At 37.5% G+C, this 22,171-nt stretch overlaps 1 protein-coding gene across 2 annotated transcripts in view; it reads left to right on the top strand.

Annotated features, from left to right (window-relative positions):
- The window catches only part of COG5 (component of oligomeric golgi complex 5), a 280,119-nt gene that overhangs the window by 185,195 nt on the left and 72,753 nt on the right, over nucleotides 1-22,171 (top strand). For both annotated transcript variants that reach the window (XM_021102595.1, XM_021102596.1), the window contains 2 exons: nucleotides 12,765-12,969; nucleotides 21,017-21,178. In XM_021102595.1, the coding sequence (XP_020958254.1) occupies nucleotides 12,765-12,969; nucleotides 21,017-21,178 (367 nt within the window). The remainder of the gene's footprint in view (nucleotides 1-12,764; nucleotides 12,970-21,016; nucleotides 21,179-22,171) is intronic.

Raw genomic sequence — 22,171 nt, 5'->3', positions numbered from 1 at the left:
AGACAGGCTCTTTCGCCTCCCACCACATGAAGCTGCAGAATCTGGTGACTGTCTTCCTAGAAGGAACACCTGCTTCTGTTTGTAGCATGTTCTCTCCCCACCCCAGGTGGTCTTGTTTCCTGAGAATATGTTCACAACAAATATGAAGGATGTTTTACCTCTGCACTTTGAGGCTCTAGACCTGGTTCCCAGCTTTCCTTGCAACTGCATAATTAAGTAAATCTTCCATAGGATGCATGGGTTGAAAATAATTGTTTCAAAAATATTCACTCCAGCCCCACGAACTAAAAAGTTTTGCCAGTTTCCCACTTTTTCAGCAGAGGTTCACTGTGTGGGCCAAGCTTGAATTTTTGAAAATAGATCTGCCCTCTTTCGTTGTCGCAATGGGAGCAAGGGTCTGCCTCCATTCTTTTCCTGTTACTCTCAAGATACAGCCCCAACCTGACACTCTGGTCCTTTCCTATCTCTTTAGCACTCATTTTGTCTCCTTTGTAAATTTCTTTATCTCTGTACTTGAGCTTTAGTTCTTGAATGAATTACCCTCTTTCTTTTTTCAGTGTTTACAAATACCTGAAACACACATTTCTATTCTCTTTCTCATATGGATAACTCACTCTCATCTTTCCAGTCTCAGTTTAGAAACAGAGTGTTCCTCAACTCGTCCCTCCCCCCCACACACACACAAATATGGGTATGACATCCTCTTTCTGCTCCCACAAAGCTCTCACATGTTCCCAATTTTAGTACTCACCCCTCTGCATTGTAATAGCTCACTTCCTTGTCTGTTTCTCCCACTGGGCTCTAGAGAAAGCTTCTCTGTGTACCTCTGTTCCACATTATATTCCAGTCACATAGGACAGTGCTCAGTACAGTAGACAACCTATTGAAATGGATCTCTAAAATGTTAAATTAGTATTAAAGGCTTTAAGAATTAGGAGGAAATCTGAAGAAAAAACAACCTGTAAGATAAAAATACTCATTTAAAAAGTAAACATTTATAAGATAAATGAGACCCTAAAATATGAAGCACTTTTAGGAAACAAACAGTACATATATAATAAACAGGTATGTGCAAGCATGGTGTAAAAGTATTAGGATTATTATTATAGGATAAAGAATAGTCACATAATTTTTGTTTTGCCCTTATGCCTTTATTTTATTTTTTTGCCCTGAGCATTTTATATCATCACTTATAAAGTAGGAAGCAGTTTCTTTGAGGTAAAAGAAAGCAAATAGGAGATGAAGATATTTAATTAAATCTTCCATGAAGATTTGTTGAGTGGATAAATGTGATCCAGTAGTTATGGAAATGATTAAACTGATCAGAGTTGAAGAGTTCCAGTAGTTATGAAAATGAATAAAGAGCTCAGAGAAAAAAAATCTTCTCTTTGCTTCATATAGTAGGGTAAATTCCAAGTGGATCAAAGAATTACATGTAAAATACAAAGCCATTCAGGTGCTACAAGAAATATAAGTGAACAAGCTAGGAATAGGGAAAACTTGTCTGATTTAGTATACAGAAACAATGATGAAATGATTGATAATTGATTATACTTAAAAATTTACATGGAGGAAAAACACCTTTAAGTAAAATAAAAAGACAACAAACTAGAAAAATACAACTTACATCAAAGCAAAGGAGTTAGTGTCCTTGATATTCATAAAGCTTCTAAAATAAGAAAAACAACAGTACAGAAAAAAATTGTGCTTGAAAAAGATGCTCCGTGTCACTCAGAGAAATGCAAAATAAAAGTGCACAGAAACTCCATTTCTCATCAAGTTAGCAAAAAGTCAAAAAAGTTTGATAACACTCTGTTGTCAAGCCTATGGTGGGGGGACATAATCACTCTCACACATTTTTTTTTACAGTAAAAAAAATTTTACACATTGTTAATTAGCATACCAACTTTAATTTCTAAGAAAATTAATGAAATATATAAGTATCTAACAAAATTATACAAGCAGTTGTTTTTTACTCTGCTGTTCTACTTCTAAGAATGTCTTCCATAAATGCACTAGCAAAAATATCAAGAGGCATATTTTGGGAATATGCCCAGTTGGCTGTTCATAGCATCATTATGTGGAAAAAACTGGAAACAGCACAAATGTTCATAAGTAGAAGATTAGTTAAACAAATGGTGATGCATCCATAGAATGGATGGTGCATCCATAGAATGGAATGCCATGCAGCTATACAAAGGAATAAGAAATAAAAAAAGAAATGAGGAATATTTTTATATACTGCCATGGAGCAATCTCCAAATTATATTGTGTAAGTTCTTAAAAAATGAGGTGTAAGAGGAGTTCCCGTTGTGGCTCAGCAGGAATGAGTCTGACTAGTATCCATGAGGATACAGGTTCAGTCCCTGGCATGAGCTGTGTTGTAAGTCGCAGACTCTGCTCAGATCCTGCTTTGCTGTGACTGTGGTGTAGGCTAGTGGCTACAGCTCTGATTCGACCCCTAGCGTGGGAACCTCCATGTGCCTCAAGTGTGGCCCTAAAAACTCAAAAAAAATAAAATGAGATGTAAGTAAATACATGTTCTTGCTCATATTTTTAAATAGTATAAGGATAAACCAGAAAATCCAGAAAAAAAAATGTTTACCAGTAGTGTGGGAGGGAGCTTGTGAAGAATGCATTGGAGAATCCAGAGATGAAAGCTAGACTTCTTTGAATATACTTTTTTGTGGAAATTTAACTTTGAAGTTAAATAAATAGCTTATATAGTTGTAAAACAAAATTAAAATGAAAGATGAAATTACTGGAGTTCCCACTGTGGCTTAATGGTAACGAACCCAACTAGTCTCTATGAGGATGCAGGTCCGATCATTGCTCAGTGGGTTAAGGATCTGGCATTGTCTCGAACCGTGGTGTAGGTTGCAGGCACTGCTCAGATCCCACGTTGCTGTGACTGTGGCATAGCCTAGCAGCTGCAGCTCCAATTTGACCCCTAGCTTGGGAATTTCCATATGCCACAGGTTCAGCTCTAAAAACCCAAAGAAAAATAAGCAAAAAAAAAAAAGAAGAAATTACTGAAAATCAAAAGAATGGAAATCTTAATGCAAATATATGTCCAGTTGGAAGCACAACTACACAGAGGCACTCTTTCATTTGATTTTTTACTTTACTCATTTGACTACCTTTTTTAAAACTATTTTTTAAAATTGGAATATGGTTAATTTAAAATATTGTGTTAGTTTTCAGGTTACAGCACAGTGATTCAGTTACGTATATTCAGCTATATACGTAATATATATGCATATTTTAATTCTTTTCCATTATAGGTTATTAAAAGATATTGAATCTAGTTCCCTGTGATATACAGTAGTAGGTAGGTTGTTTATCTATTTTATGACCATTTTGTTGTTAAACACAGTAATATGTCTTCATAGCCCTACTGAAATATACTTACAGGGTAACAAAAGCTTTCCCCAAAATACATTAACTCTTTTCAATAATTGTATTCTTTATAGTAGTGTTATTGTTAGAATGTTGTTTGTGTGTTGTGGTGTAAATAATTATGTTTTTGTTATAGTGAATCTGGATTTTCAGCATAGGTGAAACAAGATATTAAAATGGGTATGATTGACAACGTATTTTTCTTTAAAAATATATAATTTTATTTGCATTCATTTCAGAGCCTTGCTCATCAAAAAAGCCTAGAAATAATGACCATTTCATTAGTACTGAACCCCTCTAACACCAATGTTATGGTTTTATTTTTTATTTTTATTTTTTTTGTCTTTGTAGTGTCACACCCTCGGCACATAAAGTTCCAAGGGTAGGAGTCGAATTGGAGCTTTAGCCGCTGGCCTGCTCCACAGCCACAATAACACTAGATCCAAGCTGCATCTGCAACCTACACCACAGCTCACGGCAATGCCAGATCCTTAATCCACTGAATGAGGCCAGGAAGCAAACCCCTGTGCTCACGGATACTAGTTGGGTTCGTTACCACTGCTCCACCACGGGAATTCTCTGATGTCATGGTTTTAAAACTTGATTTCCCATTAAAAGAAATCACAGTTCCTTGAAGAAATGGCTGGTTTGGGGTTTGGGGCAGGATATATGCAGGATAATTTTGTAACATCATACACTAGAAAGCACAGAAGATATGAAGACCAAGACTATTAAGATTGAGTTAATGACTCAGGAAGCAATTTGAATAGATATATCTACCAGAAGGAATAAATTTAGCATCCAGAAGCATAACAGTCACAAATGATTGAAATTCATCCAGTATGTCTAAATCCATGAGTTCATAATGATACAAATAAAAAAATACTCTTTGGTTATCCTTGGTGAAACCATGGTAACCTACTCCTTACTTTGAAAAGTGGTAGATAAAGGGGGAAAAATTAAGCATTTTTCCTGCTTTTCTTATACAAATGCTATGTCAGAGAAGCCAAATAATAGCATTTTTTACTTATAAAAATATTATCTGTAATAAGTATGCAAAGAATGTTACAGTATATTCATTTTGGAATCTTCTAGCAGATCTGGGCAATGACTATTAATGGACAGCTAATATAAAAAGGCAGATAATACACAAATTCAGATGCTACGTATGTAGTAGTCTTATCAGAAATTATAGACCCTGGAATCAGAAGAAATCTCTTATCAGTTGCAGTGATTTTCAACTTGGTTGCACATTAGAATCACTTGCAGAGTGTTTAAAAATTTCAAAGCCTAGGCTCCAGTTACATTAAAGTTTCTGAGGGTGAGGCCCAAGCATCAGGATATTTTAAAGCTTCCAAAGTTGTTTGTGCAGCCAAGCTTGAAATGTACTGTTTAAGATCCAGCTGATTATTCACAGGAAGTTTGGGGATCAGAGAGTGTGATCTGCAAAATCCAGACTGCTCTGTAGGATATATGACCCAGTTTCTTAAGTAAAGAATTAAAAGGAATTTAAAAAGAGGAATTATATATGATGAGGCTTGATGATATATCAACTTCTTATAATATAGGGACTATTTATGGGTCCTAAATCAAACAAACCATAAAAAGGTCACAAGTCAGTCATGTAAATATGATCACGGGTAATTTTTTGAAGTGTGATAAAAGAAGAACTATGGTTATTTTTAATAGTCTTTACTATCGGAGATACATGCTGAAATATTTATCAGTGAAATGATATGATGTTTAAAATTGGTTCCAAAGTGACTGGCATTAGTGGAAGAGGATTGGCTAGAGATATAGATAAAATAAGATTGAGTTGATAAGTGATGGATAGGGAGAGGTTCTCTTCCTATTATATGTTTAAAATCTAACATAACAGTTTTTTCAAAATCTCAAGGGAAATATTTAAGACAGGAGAAAGAAGTCAGCAAAGAAGAACAAGAAAAACAGATCAGAAGAGTAGAAAACCCAGGAGAGAACAGGATTATGGTGAGATTCACAGAGGAGTGAGTGATCAGCAGAGATCCAGTGAGAGGAGATCAGACAGACACCCACAGGTTTTGGCAGTCAGAATGGGACTGTAACTTTTATCAAAAGAGTTTCAGCAGCATTCTGGCAGTTGGAAGTCAGTTGCAGCCTGGAGGAGAGAAGGAAATGTGTGTAGATGACTAATACAGGGAAGGACAGGACAGTGAGGACAAGTCAACTGTTAGAGGGTCAAGGGGAAGCATTTGCCATGTTATTTGTACTTTCGGTTTTTTATGTGATGAGAGCATGGTCAATCTTTTCTTTTTAATTGATGGGAAGCTAAAAATACAGAAGAGAATAATAGTCTTGGAGGAGGTGAAATGAGATTAAATTAAGCATGGAAGTTGAAAAATTGATCGTATGTAGAATGGATACCTGTTCCTGTGAAGAAGGCTGAAAACTAGAACTATTACAGGGGAATAGAGGGTAAGAAGTTGAAGGCGACCTTTATTTTTATTGTGACCTTTATTTTTTATTAAGAGATAATGAGGAGGGCCATCTTCATATCATAAATGGATTCAGGGTTAACTAGTGAAGAGTCTGGAGGAGAATGTCTATAGATTTTATATTCCTCCTAAAAGGGAAGGTTGTGGTATAGATGCATACTCAGTTGGTACTGGATTCCATAACTTTCTGTTGCTGCTCTTGTGAACAAAACCAAACCAAAACAAAACCTAAGAAACCTTGTAGGAACCATAGCCAGATATTTTCAGACAGTTATTCCATCCTATTTTTATATATATAAATATATACTTATAAATACACATTTATAAATATTTTTATATATTTTTGTGTATAAAATATATTTTATGTATAAAATACAATTATGAATATATGATACATGTAAATATGTGTGTTTTAAAATATATGTATTTATAAATATACATATTTGTATACAAATATTGTATGTATATATTTAAATATACATATTTATATAATTTATATGATTATGTGTATATATATAATTTGCACATGTGGCTAATCTTAGATTTTGGGTTTTTTTTAAGTCAAATTCTCCATTCAAAGCTTAATGTTTTAGTCTTTGATCAGATTTTCCATTTAAAACTTGCCTTTTACTGTCTTTTCATCTTAAATGGGGTTTCTCGGAGGTTTTAAAAGGTCTGTTTTCTATTCTGATTTAGCATTATTAATTCATAATTTTAGAATTAAATCAAAAGATGTTAATCCTCAATAAAATATATTTACAATTAGTTTTAGTTCATATAAACATCGATTTGCTTTTACTATATGTCTTGGACCATAGATTTCTGGAACTTAGAAGGAGTTCTTTTTATTACTAATGGGAAAACGTATTAATCATATTTTATTCTGTACTTCTGAACTACTTTTATGGTGTATTGAGGCTATTTTTTTTCAAAAATACTTTAAACAGGAGTTCCCGTCGTGGCGCAGTGGTTAATGAATCCGACTAGGAACCATGAGGTTGCGGGTTCGGTCCCTGCCCTTGCTCAGTGGGTTAACGATCCGGCGTTGCCTTGAGCTGTGGTGTAGGTCGCAGACTCGGCTCGGATCCCGCGTTGCTGTGGCTCTGGCGTAGGCCGGTGGCTACAGCTCCGATTCAACCCCTAGCCTGGGAACCGCCATATGCCGCGGGAGCGGCCCAAGAAATAGCAACAACAACAACAACAAAAATAAAAACAAATAAAATAAATAAATAAATAAAATACTTTAAACAATTTTTATATCAAACTTGACTAAGAAGGAGTAAAAAAAGTCTATAGTATATGAGTATTTGAAAAGTAGGCATTTGTCAGACTGCTTGAGAGAGATGCTGAAGCAGGGGGCCTAGAAAGTCTGACCCATAGAAACTGAAATAATAAATGTGTTTTTAAAAATAAGCAGCTACATTTGTGGCAATTTATTACAAACCATTGGATACCTAATGCAATTATGAAACCAAACAGTTTCCAAAACATACCAAACCCAGTATATTACTGAAGTCCTTTGCTTTCATAGAGCTAGGTGATTAAGTGCAAGGCTAACAGTTTTTATTGGGAATTGAACCAGTTAGGAAAGAGGTCAACTAGAAATGAGTAGTAATTACTATAAAAAAAGGAAGGACTCAACCTGGCTATAGTGGCTGATTCTCTGAGGCCAAGGTATCTAAAAAACTTGGCAAGTTGTTAAAACAAGAGCAGTGGTCTCTGTTGGGATAATCCTTTGCATTTGCTGTTTCTTCCATCTGAATCCTTCTTTTCCCATATATCCAGGTAGGTCACAGCCATGCTACACTCAGAGAGGTCCTCCCTGTCTGCAATAAATAAAATGTCACTCACTATTTGTTCTCTAACCTTGCCTTACTATTCTTCAAAGCACCTAATAACACTGCCTGGCATTATGTTATACACTGACTTGTGTATTGTCTTTCTCCTTCACTAGAATATAAGCTCCTTAGGGGTAGGATCTTTGCTTGTTGTGTTCACTACTATATATGCACCATTTACAACAGTACTTGTCATGTAATAAATGATAAGTAAATATGTGTTGAGTGGATAAATCTACACTCCAGATTTCATACTGACCAGAATTTTGTTGTCTGAAGGTAGGTGGGAGTTCTAAGGAGTAATGCCCATTGTTGGTCCAGACCCTAGTCAGTGGCCTACAGATGAGGTATTTCAGCCACTCCACTGGGAGATGGAGTAGCAGAAGCATAGATACAGACTGGATTTAGTATAACTACTCAAGACTAAGGCAGGAGCTGTGAGATAGAGCAACTATTAGGACCATCCTCTAAAGCCTTTGAACCAGGGGGTCTGGGAGTAGTAAGGCAATTAAGCCTAGGCTATTAGAATCTAGGAAAATAATGTATTCCATATCTAGACTTTTCTTCATTCTTTTTTCATTTTGTTTGTTCATTCAATAATTCAATTCCTGGTATTTAGGTAAAGGAAATAAAAAGACAAGTCAAATAATATCCATGTTCTCATTAAATTTGCATTTTAAAGGAGGAACATAGACAGTCAACACAGATTAATGAGTAACTTCTTACAGTGTTCATTACTATGAAGAAATCTTTGTAAAACAAGGTACTGGAATAAAGATGAATTTCATCTCCCTGTTAGTGTCTGTATTGGAATCAGTAGTTACTGCTCAAAAAGAACTGTTGCTCTTACAAGGGTATAATCTGAGTAACGAATTACTAAATAATGTGATTAGTAACCTGTCATTTTCTATCTAGAAATTATTTTTTAGATTATTAAGATGTGCCATATGTGTTCCGTAGACATTTATCAAATGATTGATTATAATCAAGTTTATAGGTAATTAATGTGAACATTTGATAAATACTTATAAAAATTTAACTTCAAGATTTAACACACACAGAGTTCTATCGTGGAGCTTCGGAAATGAATCTGACTAGGAACCATGAAGTTGCGGGTTGGATCCCTGGCCTCGCTCAGTGGGTTAAGGATCTGGCGGTGCCTTGAGCTGTGGTGTAGGTTGCAGACACAGCTCGTATCTGGCTTTGCTGTGGCTGTGGTGTAGGCCGGCAGCTACAGCTCCAATTAGACCCCTAGCCTGGGAACCTCCGTTTGCCACGGGTGCGGCCCTAAAAGGATAAAAGATGAAAGATAAAAAAAGAAAAAAAAGAAAAAGATTTAACACACAATATTTATTTGTAAGCTTTAAGTATATTTGACTTAAGTAACTTAGAATTGATTAATCACTCACATTTACTAAGATAATGAAGTTTGACTATCTGAAACCCTCAGCTGTTATTTGCTCTACTCTATCATTAAATATTTGCTTGTTTCAGGCAATGTGCTAAGTACCAAATATGCATTGAAGAAATCAAGTATTGTCCTTGTCTTCATAGAGTTTATAGTCAAGTTGGGGAAACATATTTTAAGCAAATGAAATTAGAAATTACGGTAAATGCAAAGAAGGCAAAGAACAGATTGTTAATAGAATATAACAAAAGGAATATCATTTAGATTAGAGGAGTTGAGAACTGTAAAGGATCTGAGATTCTGCCCTACGTAAAAAGACTAGCCTGCCAAAGTTTTCTCAGTATTGTCAAAAGACATGAAACTCCTGGGTCAGAGCAGAAGGATTTTCTTACTCACAGCACAACAAGCTGCATGAGTGTTGGCGTAGTTGTTTGTACAGTTCTCATGCCTCCAGGTCATTTTGAGTCCAAGTGAATGACTGGTATGCTCTGAGTTTGCGTCATGGATGAGAACCTTAAAGCTTGGAAAATTTACCACTTTTGCCTTAAGCAATAAGCTCTTTGTGAGCAGGGCAAAGTTACCTCATCTTTCAGGGTTGCTTACTACTAATGCAAACCCAATAAACAGACTGTATAATTAGAGCAACCAGGAAAAAAAAAAAAAAAAAAAAAAAAAGGCAACCAGGGACTTGCACTACTGCCATACCCTGCAAGAATGTGTGGGGAAACTCAGGAGCATGGTAAATTGCTTCTTCATCAGAGAATAGGGATTTCAAAGAAGTCCTCTCTGAGTTTTGTTGGGTTTTTTTTTTGTTTTGTTTTGGGGTTTTTTGTTTTGTTTTTTGAGTTTTACTACAGTATACTTGGTGTACAATAAACTGAATATAATTAAAGTGAACAGTTTGGTAAGTTTTGACATATATGCACAATCACGAAAGCATCACAACAATCAAGACCAGTGAACAGGAGTTCCGGTCATGGCACAGTGGTTAACGAATCTGACTAGGAACCATGAGGTTGCGGGTTCGATCCCTGGCTTTACTCAGTGGGTTAAGGATCTGGCATTGCCGTGAGCTGTGGTGTAGGTTGCAGACGCGGCTTGGATCCTGCATTGCTGTGGCTCTGGCGTAGGCCTGCGGCTACAGCTCCAATTGAACCCTAGCCTGGGAACCTCCATATGCCGCAGGAGTGGCCCTAGAAAAGGCAAAAAAAAAAAAAATTTTTAAAAAAGACAAAAAAAAAAAAAAAAAAAAAAGACCAGTGAACATATTTATCACCTACAAAACTCTCCATGTACTCCTTTGTAATTCCTCTCCCTGCCATCTCCTTTCTCCTTCCCCAGGCAAATTCTGACCTACTTTTTATCACTATGTGTTAGTTTACTTTCCCTAGAGCTGTGTACAAATTGAATGACATAGCACATATTATTTATTCTTACATGTCTTTCATGCAGTGTGATTGTATTTAGATTCATTCATATTATAATGTGTACTTACTGCTAGATAGTATTCCATTGTGCAACTGTACTACGCTTTGTATATGCATTCACTTGTTGATGGACATTTTGGTGGTTTCCAGTTTTTAGCTGTTACAGCTAAAGGTGCTTTAAATGTTCTTGTGTAACTCTTAGGAACATATACTTTTATTCTGTTGAATAAACATGTAGAAGAGGAATAGTTTGATCATGTGGTAGGTATATCTTTAACAGTATAAGAAAAGGCCAGACTCTCTTGCCAAATGATCATACAGTTTTTCCTTTCCTCCAATAGTATATGAGAGTTTCAGTTCCTCTATCTTTATCAACATTTGATTTTTTTAATTTTAGCTATTCTAACAGGTATATAATCATATATCATTGTGATTTTTTGGGGGGGACTTGACTCTAAAAACAAAGACAACAACAACAACAAAAAATAAGTGAGACTGTGGCAAACAGAAAAGCCTCTGCACAGCAAAGGAAGTCATCAACAGAACAATAGGGCAGCCTACTGAGTGGGAAAAAAATTTCCAAATCGTATCTCTGATAAGGGGTTAATATCCAAAATGTATGTAGAATTCATGTAACTCAATAGCAAAAACCCAAACTATCCAGTTAAAAAATGGGCAGAGGATCTGAGTAGACATTTTTTTCAAGACAGTATACAGTTGGCCAACAGGTACATGAAAAGATGCTTAACGTCACTAATAATCAGCAAAATGCAAATCAAAACCACAGTGAGACATCACCTCACAAGTGGTGGAATGGTTAGTATCAAAAAGATAAGAAATAGGGAGTTCCCTTGTGGTGTAGTAGGTTAAGGATCTATTATAGGCACTGCTGTGGCTTAGGTCACTGCTCTGGTGTGGGTTTGATCCCGGGCATGGGAACTTCCACTAGCTGCGGGTATCTCTCCACCCCCACCAAAAAAAAAAAAAAAAAAAGCAAGAAATAGCACATATTGATGAGGTTTTAGAAAAAAGGGAACCCTTAAGCACTGTTGGTGAGACTGTAAACTGGTGTAGCCACTCTGAAAAACAGTATGGAGTGTCCTCAGAAATTTAGAAATTGAACTCATTCAGCAATTCCTCTCTGGGTATTTATCCAGAAATTTTCAAATACATTTTTCTGTTACTGATTTCTAATCTAAAATTATTTTGGGAGTTCCCGTCGTGGCGCAGTGGTTAACGAATCCGACTAGGAACCATGAGGTTGCGGGTTCGGTCCCTGCCCTTGCTCAGTGGGTTAACGATCCGGCGTTGCCGTGAGCTGTGGTGTAGGTTGCAGACGTGGCTCGGATCCCGCGTTGCTGTGGCTCTGGTGTAGGCCGGCGGCTACAGCTCCGATTGGACCCCTAGCCTGGGAACCTCCATATGCCGCGGGAGCGGCCCAAGAAATAGCAAAAAAAAAAAAAAAAAAAGACTAAAATTATTTTGGTTTTCATGCTTTGGATGACTTGAAATCTTTTAAATTTATTCAAGCTGTTCCATGGCATCAGAAATCGTTGATTTTTGGTAAAAGTTTGATGAAAATAATGGTTACTTTAGTGTTTTGGATGAAGCACTCTTTAAACGTCAGTGAAGTAGGAGTTCCCTTCATGGCTCAGCAGAAATGAATCTGACTAGCATCTATGAGGAAGCAGGTTTGATCCCTGGCCTTGCTCAGTGGGTTAAGGATCTGGCGTTGCCATGAGCCTGTGGTGTAGGTCATAGATGTGGCTCGGATCCCACATTGCTGTGGCTGTGGTGTAGGCCAGCGGCTACAGCTCCAATTGGACCCCTAGCCTGGGAACCTCCATATTCTGTGGGTGTGGCCCTAAAAAGACAAAAAAAAAAGTCAGTAAATTTTGGGTGTTGGTGTTTTTTTTTTTTTTTTTTTTAATGCTTATTGATTTTCCATGTATTTGTTTAAAAGTTATCGAGAGAATTAAAATCTTCACCTGTAATTATCGATTTGTCTCTTTTTCTTGTAAATTAAATATCTAAGTGTATGGTCCACATATCAAGTGTAGTAAATAGTCTAACATTATTTTGAAAGGCCTAATTAAAATGCATCTTCAGTTTGTCCTATAATGTAGGCTATTTGTAGCACCATCTTCATACATAAAATAAATTTTTATTTGCCACATTTTATCTTTTATCTAATCCATTTTATTGTTTTGCTTGGCAGCTTCTATGTTTTTGAAACATGCATTTGAAGGAGAATACCCTAAATTATTGCGTCTTTATAATGACTTATGGAAGCGTCTTCAACAACACAGCCTAAGTATTCAAGGAAATTTTAATTCAGCTGGAACTGCAGACCTCTATGCTGACTTACAACACATGGAAGATGACACACAAGACGTGTTCATACCAAAAAAGCCAGAGTATGAGTACGTTGGTTTAACTTGTTTGTTGGCATGTTAAAGATTTTGTCTTTTATTTGTACTCTAACTTAGAATTTTGGAAAACACTAATCTTTCTGAGGATTCATAATAATCCTTATTTCTTTATTTACCTTAAAAGACTTCATAACACTTTTAACTGAAGAAGGTTGAATGTTATCCTTCGTTGAGCAGTCTGGTTCCTAATTAGAATCCATTGTAAAGTATAACGCCAAGTAAGGTGACTAGAAGCTAAGAGATGAGCATGTCATTATCATTTATCTTCTGTTGCAGTATACCTGTAATTACATCAGATAGCATCATTATAGATGGACTAGTGACATAAATGTGATATAAAAGGAATGTGTTCAGGAACTATAGTGAAAATATATCTTCTTGTGGGAGAAAACTAAGCACCGTCAAAATTAAACCTGAAAGTCTGTTGGATTATTCATGAAGTACAGTATATGTAGCCATAATTATGGGCCACATTGGGAAACAGTGTACCATCTCACTCGGTTTAAACCAGCCAGCTTTTCTTCCTAAATTGAAAAAGAGTATTATTTTCAAATTTCTGTCTGAGCACCAAATCAATCGATTGGCTTGCACACCTTCTTTAAATATTAGGATCATGGAATTCCCAATGTGGCACCATGAGTTAAGGATCCAGCATTGTCCTGCAGTGGCTCAGGTTCAGTCCCTGGCCTGGGAACTTTCACATGCCATGGATGTGGCCAAAAAATAAATAAATGGAACACTAGGATCATATTTATTCAGATGAGACCAACTTAAGTAACAGCAGATTCTTATCACCTGCCTTGTAAGAAAAACCTTGGATAGATTTGTGCTGTTTTAATGTCTATTTCTCTTTCAGTTTTTTCCCCCCTAAATAGTTCAAATTGAATTGTATTCACTGTAGTATGAAGTTCTGACTGGTAAAATATAGGCTGTAGACGTTTTGACTTGCAAAATAAGTGGCATAAGAGTAGACTAGAGTGATAGGAAGGGAATGGTTCTCTTCTGTTACTCTTTTATGCTAAGCATGGAGACTAACTGAGGACTAATGCAAGAAGGGGACAAGAGCACCGAACCCAGATCTGTTGATCTAGAAAGATCTAACATTATATTAAGGTTTTTTTTAAGCATATAAAACAGCATATATAATATCATTCTATTTCTGGCTTAGTTTTATTTTTAAATTCATCTGCTTGCACTGAAAAGGTCTAGAAGTACACATACTAAAAGATAATACTGTTTTATCTTCAGGAGGTAGAGTTTTTATATTTTCTACTTTTATTTTAAATGAGCATATGTTACTTGTGTGGGTGGGGAGAAAGGCAGTAAATTGATCGTGGAGGGAAAAAAAATTAGGAAAAAGCAACTGTGTTTTGACTAGTGGGACATCGTTGTCACCTTTTGGAGACTAACTTCAGTAAAGTAGTTGGTGGGGAAGAGGAGGGACCCATGTTCTAAGAAGCCAAAAAATAATGAGGGTAATAAGGAGCCAAATGCAATAGGTTTTATGTATTCTTTTCAGAAGTGAGGCAGGGAAGAAAATATGTTTGACCATGTTACCTGAGCCAAAGGAAAGTTTTTTTTGTTGTTGTTTTTAACGATGGAGAGTTGAGAGTGTTTATAGACAGAAGTAGCCAGTGGAGAAAGAGATAAGAGGTACAGGAAAGAAGAGATAATGAATGGAACAAGGCCTTAGAAGAATCTGAATGGCATTAAGGCACAAATAACCAGGCTAACATTTTTTTTTTTTTTACCATTGATTATTCGTGCTGAATTCTTGTAAGCCTTTCTTGCTATAGAGAAAATAAAACAAGATAATTTGATAGAGTGCCTTATGTTGGGTGGTCAGGGAAGATGTTTATGAGAAGGTAACATTTGACCTGAGATCTAAATGCTGTGAAGAAATCAAACGTGGAAGATTTGGAGTCAGTTTTTTGTAGGCAGAGAGAAGAGCAAATTTAGAGTCTTTGAGAAAATTAAGATGGAGAGGTTGAGGAATTGAAAGCTAGAACACAATGAGTGAGGAATAGAGAGGAGTATAAAATTGGGTCAGAGAAGAAGGGAAATGTCGGATCATGTAGAGCTTTATTCTTCATGACTTTGGAGTTTATTCAAAACAGTGGAACCATTGCTTTTAAACAGAGGAATGATAGGAACAGATAAACAGTTTAAAATTAGCACTCTGGGAGTTCCTGTAGTGGCTCAGTGGAAATGAATCTGACTAGTATCCGTGAGGACGCAGGTTTGATCCCTGGCTTTGCTTAGTGAGTTAACAATCCAGTATTGCTGTAAGTTGTGATATAGGTCTAAGATGTGGATCGGATCCTGAGTTGCTGTGGCTGAGGTGTAGGCCAGCACCTACAGCTCTGATTCCACCCCTAGCCTGGGAACCTCCATATGCTGCAGGTGCAGCCCTAAAAAGACAAAAATAAAATATGCACTCTGGGAGTTCCCTTTGTGGCTCAGTGGTAATGAACCTGACTAATATCCTTGAGGATGTGTGGATTCAATACCTGGCCTCGCTCAGTGGATCAAAGATCTGCCATTGCCATAAGCTGTGGTGTAGTTCGCAGATGTGGCTTGGATCTGGCGTTGCTATGGCTGTGGTATAGGCTGGCAGCTGCAGCTCTGATTCAACCCCTAGCCCAAGAACCTCCATGTGCCATGGGTGAAGCCCTAAAAAGAAAAAAAAAAAAAAAAAAAAGAGCACTCTGGCTTCTGTGTGGACTACTAAAGGGCAGGGTTACCACAGGGGAAGAGAAGTGGAAAATGGAATCTGTTTTGTTTATCCATATAAGAAATGATAATGGCTTGAAGTAGGATGAATGGATGAGATGGCAATAACTGTTCACAGTCACGATATAATTTAGAGGGCAAGCCAGTAGAACTTGCTGGTAGATTGGATTTGAGAGGACACAATGAATCAAGGATATGCTTGGACCTGTTGGGAGAAGACTAATGGCTGGAAGACATTGTTTCTTTCATCAAGTAGTATTGAATTAAGTTTTTTCTTTTGAAACCGTTGAATTAAAGATGCCATAGAGCTGTAATAGAGTTGTTGAAAAGGTAGTTGAATGTGAGTCACAGTTGGAAATACATATTTGAGAGTCATCACTATGCAGAGCTTTAAAAATCATGGGATTGGGAGTTCCCATTGTGGCTCAGTGGTTAATGAATCTGACTAGGAACCATGAGGTTGCGGGTTCAATCTCTGGCCTTGCTCAGTGGGTTAAGGATCCAGTGTTGCCGTGAGCTGTGGTGTAGGTCGTATTTGCGGCTCAGACCCCATGTTGCTGTGGCTCTGGCGTAGGCTGGAGGCTACAGCTCTGATTAGACCCCTAGCCTGGGAACCTTCATATGCCTCGAGTGTGGCCCTAGAAAAAACAAAAAATAAAAATAAAAATCATGGGATTGGAGGAGATTCCGTATGGAAGATTTATATAAAGAGAAAAGGGAACCTTGGCCCAAGATAGGGACTCCAAAATTTATAGATGGTTCAGAGGAGTGGCAGCCCAAAGGACTAAGACAGGGGAAAATGGTGAGATAGGAGGAAAACTAAAAGTTGCGTCAGTTTAAGTTGGAGGAGGAATGGTTAACTGTGTCACATATTGTTGAAAAGGTGAAGAAGCTTAGGACGGGAAATTGGCATCTTAATATAGCAAAATAAGGTTGTTCAGGTCCTAGATGTGGAATGGTAGATACAAAAGCACTGTTAGAATTGATTGAAGACAGAGTAGGAAATTGCCTTCTGGGATGACAGCACTCCCCAGGCCACTGACCCCAGTGAACCTGTGAAAACTGTTAAAACCAAAAATAGTAATAATAATAATAACTTAAAGCATCTGAAAAAGATTTTAAAAGCAAACAGTAGATGAAGAATCATCTGCTCAAGAAAATCAATGAGTGTTCAGTGGAAAGAATTCTGTAAGAACCTGTGATATTAGAGCCAAGACTGTTTTTTTCTCCCTCCCACTGTCCAGCTCAACAAGGCTTACACTCTCTTCCAGACTGGTTGCCAAAAACAAAGGGCTCTCTCTACCTGGCTCTCTCTCCCCAACTCCCAGCTGGAGGGCTTTCTTCCTAAGAAGAGCAGAACCACAGCATTGTTCTATCCTACCAATTAGCTCAAGCTAAGTCTCAGAGAAATGAGATCAGTACATGGGTGCTTACTATGCCCAATACCCACATGTTATAAATGTTTTATCACAATAAAAACAAAGCATATTAAGCAAATTTTTAAAAATATGTTCACACAGATATTTGTACACCAGTAGTTATAGCAACCTTCAAAATAGCCAAAAGACAGAAATAGCCCAAATATCCATCAACAAACAAATGGGTAACCAAAGGTGGTATATCCATACAGTGGAACACTATGCAGCCATAAAAAGTCATGAAGTACTGACACATATTACAGCATGACTGAACCTTGAAAAAATTATACTAAGAAGGCAGACATAAAACTCATACACTGATACTATTCTTATGAAAATCAGGAATAGCAAAATATTTTAAAAAGGAATAGCAAAATCATATAAATATACAACATGTGAAATGTATTAGTGGTTTCTCAGGGCTGTGGATGGGGTGAGAGGGGTAAAGGTTTAAAGCTAAAGGGTATGAGGTTTCTTTTGGAGAGAATAAAAGTGTTCTAAGATTGACCATGGTGATGGTTGCACACTCCTGTGAACATACCGAAAACCATTTAATTGTACACTTTAAATGGTTGAATTGAAAGTAAATTTCAGTAAACCCGTTTTTTAAAAAGAAAATGAGAAAGAAGGAGGTATGTTCAGTTTTTCTGAGAGGTTATGTTATAAACAAAGGAATTGATAACTCTTTCCTTGAGTTAATAAGAAAATTACGGAGGGTAGATGAATTTACAAAGAAAAAAGGGAAAACAATTACAGAAATACCAAGCTGACAAAGGTTATTGCTGGTGGTTTTGGTCTTAGTTTAAAATAGAAGCAGATGGTCACTTACAAAGAGTGAAGGGCTATGAAAATAGAATTTGAATATGTTGAGCTTTGGGTCTCTTGAAATTAAGGATTTTACATAAATGTGTAATAGAGACAATTTGATTTTTCTCTGTAATGCTTGGGCAGCTTAGCAGCAGATAGAGAGGCCATCTAAATGAGATTTTCTTAGAGCTTTGCAAGGAAGATAAATTCAAATATCAGGATGTTAATGAGAACACCTTGCAGTAGTTGACTGTGGATGAGGACAGAAGACCTGGTAGGCTACTGGAGGACAAGCATAGCAGAGGGTGCCTTAGCAGTGATCATTGTAAGGTCAGAGTAGAGTCTTTTGAGTAAAATCTAACGCTTGTATTGATCCACAGGGCCCAGCATAAGTGTCCGTCTTTTCTCCTAGACTTGATGTTGTCCTGCTCTCCTGTAACTAAGTGCTCTGTTCCTCTAACTTTCTGGCAAACATGGCCAGGTATGGTCTCTTCTCGGGGCCTTTGTGCTTGCGGTTCTGTCCTCATAGAAAATGCCTACCCTGGAAATCTATGGAGCATGTTCCCTCCTTCCCCTCAGATCTGCTCACCCCATATAACATTGGATGAAAAAAGCCCTCCGCCTTCCTTGCCTTATTTTTCTCTTAGAATCTATCACTCTCCATTGTATTCCATGTTAACTCATTTAAAATTTTTATTTCTGAAGTTCCCGTCATGGCTCAGCAGTTTACGAACCCAACTCGCATCCATGAGGACTCCGGTTCAATTCCTGGCCTCACTCACTGGGTTAAGGATCCGGCATTGCCATGAGCTGTGGTGTAGGTCGCAGATGTGGCTTGGATCCAGCAGTGCTGTGATTCTGGCATAGGCCAGCAGCTGCAGCTCTGATTCGACTCCTAGCCTGGGAACTTCCATATACCACGGGTACAGCCCTAAAAAGACAAAATAAAAAAAATATTTATTTCTTTTGTGTGTGTGTGTTTCTTAGAAGCATGTAAACTTTTAGACAACAGGGAAGTTAATTGCTGCATCTCCCTCACGTAGGCATGCTGTAGAAATTTAAGAGAATTTGTAGGAGGGGAGGAGATGGGATAAGTTGGGGTGTGGAAAGTTGTCTTTAAGCTCTTAGAAGTGGAGCAGTTCAAAATGACACCTCAAATATGGAGGCTCCAAAGTAATGCTAAAATGGAGTTCCTGTCATGGTGTAGTGGAAACTAATCCAACCAGGAACCATGAGGTTGTGGGTTCGATCCCTGGCCTTGCTCAGTGGGTTGGGGATCCAGCGTTGCCATGAGCTGTAGTGTAGGTCACAGACGTGGCTTGGATCCCGCGTTGCTATGGCTCTGGAACAGGCTGGTGGCTACAGCTCCGATTAGACCTTAGCCTGGGAAACTCCATATGCCACCCATGCGGCCCTAAAAAGACAAAAGGCAAAAAAATAGTAAGAAAATAAAAAAACAAAGTAATGCTAAAATAAGGGGGAGTTCCCCTTGTGGCTCTGCAGTAATGAACCCAACTAGTTTCCATGAGGACATGGGTTCGATCTGGCATTGCCTTGACCTGTAGTGTAGGTCGCAGACGCAGTTTGGATTCCAAGTTGCCATGGCTGTGGTGTAGGCTAGCAGCTACAGCTACGATTCAACCCCTAGCCTGGGAACGTCTGTGTGCTACAGTTACGACCTCAAAAAGGAAAAAAGAATTACAAAAAAATAAAAGTAGTCTTCTAGTACAGGACAGGTTTTAGAAAAGTTGTCTGTTTTCATATAATCACCACGGCTCCTTAGAACAGATTTGGAGAACAGGAGGAATGTTAGGATTTATAATTTAGTGTTGAAATTGCTGCAGAAGAGGGAAGAGCCTTCTTAGGGTCAGTAAATGACAGGAGCAAAAATAGGGAAGACATTTAAATAGCTCGCGTGGACTTCAGTAGAGGGTTGCCTCAGACGGATTTAGACGCTAGTTCTTCCCTGTTCCCGTTGTGGTCTTTCTGTCTTCATCTATTACAGAAGTTATTCTAGTTAGTACTTTACCTGCAACGTTTCTTCACTAGACTGTAAAGCAATTTAAATCTCCATCTTCCCAGCACTTAACAAGCGCCTGGGACATAGTATTCTTGTAGGGTAGCAAGGGTGGAAAAGGAGAAAGCCAAGTTTCCTAGATCTGAAGGAGCAAGTCGCATGTTTTCAAGATTAGCATTTAGGATGAAGACTTTGTTGGGTTTGTTTGTTTTCTTAAGACAGTGGAAGGGCAAGTGGAGTGATCATAAACAGGGGTGCTGTGAGAAGATAGAGTTTATTATAGGAGTAAGCAAGCAGAAAGGAAAAAAATGGTTATAGGTGTTTGATAGTAGTTGTCAGAGGTAAGATACAAGATCCGATAGCTGGGCAACTAAATGAAAATCCGCAGGAATAATTGAAGACACGGGAGAACTAAGGAGGAAAGAAATGTTTATTAGGCTGTTTTAGTTTGTGAGCAGTGTTGTAAAACAAATTAACGTAGAACTCCAATTGGGAGTATTGATGTGATTTATGTGGTTATGTGGGACATTTGCAATACTTTTTATTTTGTCCCCATTTCTGTTAGTAACATTTTTGGCACCTGAAGACTGGTAAAAACCTACCCCTGTATACTTCCCTCTCAGACACTGAGCTTATACCAGGGCAGCTGTGTGTGGAAATGGGTTGAGCCAGTGGGAGCAGGTCTCTGCACACTTGGCCTCTCTTGTCTGCTCTGTTAAAAACAGGCTAAATGAAGGCAAGACCCCATTAGAATTAATAAGATTTTGCAGTGTTATTCTCTTAGTTTCAAGTGACAAACTGCAGTAGATACTGGTGCATACTATCTTGCAGTTAGACCTAGAAATTATGTATGAATTAAAATGTTTAGTCCTTAATGAGTGTTTAACTATGAAATGTATTTGTAAATATATTTATACATTTTTAAACATTTTTTTTCTTTTCTTCACATAGAGCTACATTTTATATGGGAGATATGTTTTTAAGAAAGGCATTTACAACCTGATACAATAGCATTTAGTTTTGTATAATTTAAGTTCATTTTTAACAAACTTTGTTTCCACAGTCCAGAAAAGGCTTTGAAAGACGCACTACAACCCTACGAGGCTGCTTATCTGTCAAAATCCTTATCTCGACTCCTTGATCCTATCAATTTGGTTTTTCCTCCTGGTGGTCGTAATCCTCCTTCTGCGGACGAACTTGAAGGTATCATTAAAACTATAGCAAGGTATGTTATATTTTATATAATGACATATCATAAAATGCCTGCCACATTAGTTAGTGATGTATGAGGGCAGTACGTTTTCTTTCCTTTTTTTTTTTTGTCTTTTTTTGAGGGCCACACCCACAGCATTTGGAGGTTCCCAGGCTAGGGGTCTAATCAGAGCTGTTGCCTCTGGCCCATGCCAGAGCCACAGCAATGCCAGATCCGAGCCGCCTCTGCGACCTACACTGCAGCCTGTGGCAATGCCGGATCCCCAACCCACTGAGCGAGGCCAGGGATCGAACCCACAACCTCATCGTTCCTAGTTGGATTCGTTTCTGCTGTGCCATGATGGGTACTCCAAAGGCAGTACATTTTCAATTTATCTCAAATTATTCAAGCAATTAGTCTGGCAATTAAAACAAGAGCTTTGCAGTAAATGAGTACACATGTAGTAAGTACTTGAGATTCCAATTAATAAAACCATTTAAATGCGGTCCAAAAATAGTCAATTTACAGTTATTCTGTATCTTGTCAAGGATACAAAGTAAGGCAACCTAATTCTTTATGCCATATTAAATTTCTAAAATTACACAGGAAAGTAAGTATAAAAATAATTTTACAAACTGATTAAATAAAGCACAGAGATAAATTTTTTAAATCTTAAATCCAGAAAGTACCTCATGGCATACAAGGATTATAATCCTGATTAGGCTACTCATGTTTACTATTTTAAGCTTTCTAAGTGAATGCGACAGCTTTTAAAACCTCCTCGAAAGGAATGTGTCCTGGTAGAGGTGCCACCTGAAGGCTTGCAGACAATGTGATCATACTGTTGCCTTTAGACATTTTACAGCCACCCAGGTTAATCTGCCTTTGAGACTAGTTCAGTTTCTGTCATAGCTAACAAGTTGTCCGAACAGTAGGTCTATACATTTATAGGTGAACATTTTGAAGAGTAAAAATAGTAGTTAGGCAATACAGGATCAAGATAGAGAAGTCTAGATTCCTTTAGGT

Source organism: Sus scrofa, chromosome 9, assembly GCF_000003025.6.
Source record: "Sus scrofa isolate TJ Tabasco breed Duroc chromosome 9, Sscrofa11.1, whole genome shotgun sequence".
Lineage (NCBI taxonomy): Eukaryota > Metazoa > Chordata > Mammalia > Artiodactyla > Suidae > Sus > Sus scrofa.
This window is presented reverse-complemented; position numbering and strand designations above follow the sequence as displayed.